Source organism: Acanthisitta chloris, unplaced genomic scaffold, assembly GCF_000695815.1.
Source record: "Acanthisitta chloris isolate BGI_N310 unplaced genomic scaffold, ASM69581v1 scaffold28332, whole genome shotgun sequence".
Lineage (NCBI taxonomy): Eukaryota > Metazoa > Chordata > Aves > Passeriformes > Acanthisittidae > Acanthisitta > Acanthisitta chloris.
This window is the reverse complement of record NW_008662614.1, coordinates 69,352-76,384: the sequence shown is the minus strand read 5'-3', so window position 1 is coordinate 76,384 and position 7,033 is coordinate 69,352. Positions and strand designations below refer to the sequence as shown.

The following is a 7,033-nucleotide window of genomic DNA, read 5'->3' as shown; positions in this document are numbered from 1 at the left end:
GATATAGATATATATATACATACAGACACACACGTGCGTGCGTTCGTATATATATTAGAATTAGAACCTGTAAGTTCACCCTGCAAGTTCAAAATCATGTTGTTCAAATCACAAACAAGTGTGATGACTTAACATGACAATGTCTACTTTATGTATAACTAATAAAAACTAAATTGGAAGAGTCCTGTATCCTGGCAGCAGCAAACCAAAATCAAGGCAAATTTCTTTCTTTCCAGATGAGATCTGAAAGGTGGATAAAAATCCAGCTGAAAGCTCCAATCAAAACACATTTTGTTAAATGTTCCCATTTCATTTTTTTCCTTCATTTTGTTTCAGTCTATTTATTAATGCAGTTTCATTTATTTCTATTCATCTTGAAGACAAATCTTTGTCCTTCTATAGAATTACAGCAAATAGAATGTGATAAAGGGAACTTTCTTGCAATTATGATGTCGGTGCAGCCTGTCAGCGCACAGGGGATGGAAATGAGGTTGGGGACAGGGAAGGGAATTCTAATAGACACCATGATACATACAATGAACGCAGCGATATCCTGTGAGAGAAAGACTTGTCAAGCTAATCAGATCTTCTATAGCTAGGTAAAGGCAGTAACGGTAGCGCTAACCTTGTAAAGATGCTGCTGCTGCTCCTCTGACATCATCAGGTCATGGCTGTCCATCACGATGGATTCCATGTCAATCAGCCAATCCCAGAGCTCCTGGTATTCTGAATCAAAGTCCAAAAGGCTGTAGATAAGGAACAAAATGTATTATGCATAAATACTGTGTAGTTGTTAAAATCTTGTATTAGAATAATATATTCTTGAAAACTCATGATGTTCCAAGTTATATTTCTAAAGAGACATTCTGCATTTATACAGAGTGGATGAAAATGAAAACTGAAATCCAATTTAAGCCAGTGCCATGACCTAAATTCAGTGGCTGATGCCAAATCCTGACAACTGTTGGCATACTGCATTTGCTGCAAAAATTCTGAAATACAAATCCCCAATAGATGTTATTGTTTAATGGTTTTTATAGTGCTGACTTTATATTGAGCAAACTTTGCAACAATCATTTTGATATAATTCATATGAAAATATTATTTTCATCAAAAAAATGACCCAATCCATTCAGCCATCCCTCTCCTGTCTATCTGCCTATATCTGTAAATATCCTACATTTATTTTCATGGATGAGTAGCTAGCATTTCAACTTAACGCCTTAAGATAGGCTTGAGTGAATATGGTAAGCCAGTGAGAACTAAGGCCAGATACAGTATTAGACAGGTGTTCCCTACAGACATGTAAGAAACAAAGGTAAGGACAGGAAGTCAAAACAATGAATCCTTGAATAGCCAGCAATCATTAAAATTCAAAGGAGGATCACTACGGTTTTCAACAAAATAAATCATTAGAATAAGGAGCTTAAAAGGATTAATGTGATTCTCTATTGAAAGCCTAGTGAATAAGTAAAGCATAGATTCTTCTAAAACACTGTGATACAAGACAGAAGGTACATGCTGAAAAACTGCACATTCGTCAAAAAGATACCTCTTGAAAGGGGATCTTCAAACTTGCAAAATTGGAACTAACAACAGCCTTGCTGGTAGTATCAAAAAACTTCCACATTGATCAAAGAATAGGGCACGTTCCACTAAAGCTAATTTCTCCAATTATTAACAACTTTTTCAGCAACCTCATTAAAAAAATAGCAGTGTTTCAACAGAGAAACAATAAACCAACATTTTTTAAATGTTATTAGTACTACCACAGTTTCAGTTGTTATTAACTAGAGTACCATATGTGTGGTAATTTTGAAAGCTTATAGATAAAGTCATGACAAGTAGAACTGTCTTTCTGTTAGAAAGCAGGCGAGAGAGAAGAAAGCATTTGCCTTCTGCGGCATTATTTTCAATGGATTGACAACAAAGGAAGTCTTGAATAGTGCACAAGTGTTGATTCCTGCTTCTGAAGTAACTCTCTAGTTTAATCCACCGCATTTAGGATACTTTTACTCAATAATTTATGAGGTGCACTTACTTAAAACTACCCACTGCCCTGAAAAGGTAAGCAATGTTACTATAAAAAAGAGCAAGCATAAAAGGGCAAGTCACTATTGATGAAACCTAATAGTTTCATTTGCAGTTCAGGGCTTTTCTTCTGTTTCAGGAGGTATTTTAAAATTAAAATAAATCTGAAGTCCATTTTGAATAGTATATTCGCAGTGAAACTGAATCTTTATCCCTTCCTCAGAAAGCAGCATAACAACTCTGTATCTTCAATACCTACTGCTCCTTTTCTTCCCATCCATCTTACCCAAATATTATTCAAAGTCACAAAACTGACAGGCAGTTATTAAAACATATGTTTTATGACATAAGATGTTGGATTTCATATCATGTAAATTGGTACAGATTCAGCTGGACTTGGATGGTTTGTACCAGTGAAAGACCTAAAGTGAGATATGAAGATGATGTGAAAAAAAGCCTGCATCCAGCATTCATGACCTGTTGCTGCTAGAATGGGATGGGATGCCTTTGTAAACTGCACCAGGAAGTGGACTGAGATTTTACTATAGCAGGTGGAAGATGTGCTGGATTCAAACAGCTGCTTTGTGTCTAAAGAACCACATCTTAGTTATAGCCCAAATTGTTCCATCTATTGGTGTAACAGAATGAACCAATCCCTTAAAGAAACAGTAAAGCACTTTTCTCTGTCCTTTAAAGAACCCATATAAGCACTGAGAAACAGCTGAGCATTTTGATTTCAAACTCATGTTCTAAACAGAAACTCAATCCAAAACTAAGTATGAGAGAAATCCACTGCAAAATGCATAGGAAAAGATACAAGATGTAATGGGGGATATGTTTTTCCCTATAGTTTACACAGTGTGCTTATTCTCTTCCTTTTTTTTCCTTTCCCCTGCTCTAATATAAAGTCATCTGGGAGCATTTTTTAAGCAAAATGTCTCTGGCAGTTATTTGCCTGAGCCTGAAGATAGTGAAGTCAGCTGACAAAATCATCATCAATATTTTTTAAAATTTGACTGCAATACTTTTAATGGTTTTAAAATATCTCTGATATATAGATTAAAAAAACCCCCAGCTTTGTCTTTAAGATAAATGCCTTGCATCTAAATGGATGGATTTAGTGATCACTATTAAATTACTGTTTGGAAGAGGATGCAAGTTACTAAGCTGCTAAAAAGATATTCAGAAAATCCAGCAATTGTAGGATCAGTGACAGGTTAAGATTAAATTGTACCTGTCAGTATTTCTGTGGTATATTTAATATTTCTTTTTTATTCAGAATCTACTTTTTTCTGAGCTTAGCAGATCTTTTTTTCATATTGCCATAGGCAAAACTAGGGAAAGCATGACTTCTGTAATACTGATGTGTGTTACAGATGCAAGAGCTGTAGAAAAGATTTAATTTTGGTTGATTATCCAAATCCACCCATCACTAAAACAGGAATATATTAGGTCATCTGTATATTAGGAAAAAAAATCATCCATTAAAATTACCCAAAGAATGCTATAATATTAGTTAAAGGGCAGGTAAATACAGCTTCCTTAATACAAGCTTGTTGGTTAATAAGCTAAAACCATTAGCTATGTAATAACTAAAATGACATTAAGAAGTATATTTTGTCTTGGTAAACAGGGAATCAGATATGCAGAGTTGCATGTCTAATCCCTTGAACCCTAAACATATTTCTTAAAATGTGGACATCAATTTATTATTTTGAATGAAAATTCATGAGCACTTTTCTCATGAGAAAACCAGTTCATCTGTGGCATTAATAAATAAAAAGGAATGTAAAGTTATTTCCATCAGCCTTTTTCTCCATGTTTAACACACACTTTCAGTTTGTAGTATTTCTTTGATGACATAACTCACATGGTATTTAGAAGTACTGTAAACACACTGGTATGTCTACCAAAAAATTAAGCTAGGCAAAAAGTTCCTTCAGATTTCTGGGTCATAGTTTTTTTGAACTCTTTTCACATGTTTTTGTTAGGAAGATAAAGGAGAAAGCAGACTTCTGACCTTAACAGTTTTAAAATTGCCTTCCATTCTGCACATACTTGAAGTTCCCTATAATGCATTTGTCTCAAAGCTGCATCCATGAAGGCCCAATGCTAGCTGATGACAGGATCTTAGGATCTGGCCTTCATGTTGTGCAAGGGTGCTGTAAATAATTGTATCCATTTCTCCCAATAGTACCTGTATGAGATCCTCCCCAGTTTTAAGGGGATGCAATATTTCCAACCAGATTTGCTATAACATTTTGCAGCTGCTCTCAACTACTCTTGGCTACCTCTTGCTGCCTGGCTAGCTGGTGTTCTCCTGCAGGGGATACCCATTCTCTTTTCTTCCGTTTTCACTTTAGCCATTTTCATGCAGTTACATACAAACCCTCTGTATTGCTATTTTAACAAGACCACTGTTCTGCAAGAAATTGCCTGTCCTTTACACATCCACTAGCATCACCCTATTCTGAAAACACTACCCTTCCTATCTCAGTTTAGCTATTTCATGCACAAAGCCACCTCCCAAATCTCATAAACACACACATACCATATTAAAAATTATTCATCTACAATAACTCTTGTTCTCCCTGCGGCTAATCTTCTTTCTCCTAGGTCAAACTCCCACAACAGCTAATGGATACATACCCTAATTTTCCCAGTTGTGCAAATGACCCCCTCTCTGTAGATGTCTCTATCTAGCTCATACTACTGTAGAATTTCTGTCCACGGTTTTTATGCAGTACAGAAATGTTGTATCAACTGTATTTTCAAATAGCTGAAAGGCATTTCCTTTGTGTTCAATACAGTACCTCAGACTGGCTCAACTGGAAGTTTTCCATCTGTATTTAGTCCCCTCTAGTTTCTATAATGGTCGAATACACAGTATTGTATTCATCTGACTCCAGCCTTTTGGCCCCAGAAGCCATTCTTGAGTCTCTTGGTCATAAGGGTCCAGAAATGTGGCCACAGCAGAGAAAAGGTAGGGAACACTACCAGATGACCATTTCTGGTAATGAGCATATGTTTATGAGTGCAAACAAGTGCATTTAAGAGCTTATTTACTTACCCCATATGTGATGTGAAGTTACAAACTGGATTTTTCCATGAAGCTTAAAGCTTTATATCCCCTATTCTCAAGAAAATGAAATGTCTGTTGATGTGTTACTGTCTTACATCCCCCACAAAATTCTAGCCTTAATTCTTGGTCACATTCAATGGTGGCTACAAAATTAGAAGCTGTTTTGAACATGTAGCCCTCAGTGCACATTTTTATACATATACACAAATTCTGAACAAATTATTTTTATGGTTGGCACTAGCTGCATCGGCATTTGAGAATCTGACAGATTTCTGCATATGTAATCAAGATCTCAGTAATCCTACATAATTAGCCCACATCAACTTTTCTAAAACAGTCATCTTTCCGTATAATAAGAGGGGATGTTTACAAGGCTCATTTATCTCTACACTCGGTAATTTAATAAACCTGTGTTTCCAAGACCTGAGCATTGACTTAACAATTGGAAAGGGAAGTTCTGGAGATAAAGAACGCATGAACACTTGGTCAACAACCCTCCTTGCATACGAACCTGCAGGCAAAAGTTCTACTGTATTGACTAGTTACAAGAAAATTTCTCTCAGGATGAGGGCATACCCAAACAATGAGCACTAGTTGGCTCCTTTGAACTGCTTTTGGCCCACACTGTTATGATCTCAGAGGTATGGGTTTTGTGCTCATTTGGCAGTGCTAGCAGCTGGAAGACATGGTTTTCCAAAGACCTTAAAGAAAAAGTCTTAATCCAGAACTGCAAGGTTTCTTGGCTATGAAAAAGGGAGGGCAGCAAGAATTTTAGCACAGTCCAGTGCTTTTATACGTACATATATAATATTTGTGGGTATGTGTGTTTACATTAATTAAAAAACAGACTGAGAAGACCAAGTCAAGGAAAAAGAATTAAAATTAATGCCTTCCTGAGGTACAAAACTGAGGTGTTTGAACTATAAAGTGAATGGCTTCATATTCATATTTCCTAGTCAAGAGAACAATGGTTCTAGAGATATTGCAGAGGTATAGACTTTTCCTTGAAACATGGTAAGAAATGAAATGATATGAAGCCATCAGAGGAGAAAAGCCTAAAGAAAAAGGACACTTTACATTTTTTTAAATCCAGATAGGGGATTGCTATGAGATAATGTTAGATAGTTGTAAGAACAAACCACAATTTGGATGAATTATCCAGAACCCATTATTTTTGCATTCACATATGAAAACGCAAATATATAGAGAGACAGTTTTCCCCTGCCTCTTGGCCTAGGAAGAAAAATCCTGGTTAACTAGAAGTGAGAAAAAGTATATCATGTAAAAAAAATACAGATCAGTGAGAATAAAACAACAAAAAGAATAGTTCCGTACCCATTACTTCCCACTGTGTGAACTTTTGACATATCAGCAAACTCTTCCTTGCGCTTGCTACTACTGTTGTACTGCTCACTGTACAGTTTTAAGGACATCTGTTCAACAGCATCTCTTTGTGCTTCCAGATAGCATAGCTGAACCTCAGCCTAGAAAAAGAAGAGGGGAAAAAAACACAACAGAACATTGTTTTAAAAAAATCAGAAATAATGCATTTAAACCAAGTAATTTTGGACTGCAACAATTGTAACCAAATGATTCACACTGTTACTTTCTCCTTGCACGATAGTGAAAAAGGCTGAACCATTAAGTCAGAGAAAAAGTACAGTGTAATCCCAAATGTTAGAAATGAACTATTTAGGTTTTGATCATAAAATGTGTTATATATTCCATGAGATGTATATCCAATCAAATGTTGTGTAAAAATGACTGGACATGAGTAAAAAATATATTAGAAATCATGCACTGTGATAGAACAGGTAGTTCCATACAATTACATGCCATACAAGCTTCAAGACTGATATTGTTAACATACTGCTTGTGCTTCATAATTAATGAAAGCCATATTGCTATAGGTATTTTGTT

General features: G+C 35.7%; 1 protein-coding gene across 1 annotated transcript in view; it reads right to left on the bottom strand.

Moving 5' to 3' along the window:
* Positions 1-625: 625 nt before the first annotated feature.
* LOC103798411 (A-kinase anchor protein 6-like) overlaps positions 626-7,033 on the bottom strand; it is a gene marked incomplete at its 3' end in the record, with an annotated part of 73,335 nt that continues 66,927 nt past the window's right edge. The window contains exons 4-5 of the mRNA XM_009070670.1: positions 6,449-6,597; positions 626-746 (exon numbers count right to left, since the gene is read on the bottom strand). Of these exons, the coding sequence (XP_009068918.1) occupies positions 626-746; positions 6,449-6,597 (270 nt within the window). The remainder of the gene's footprint in view (positions 747-6,448; positions 6,598-7,033) is intronic.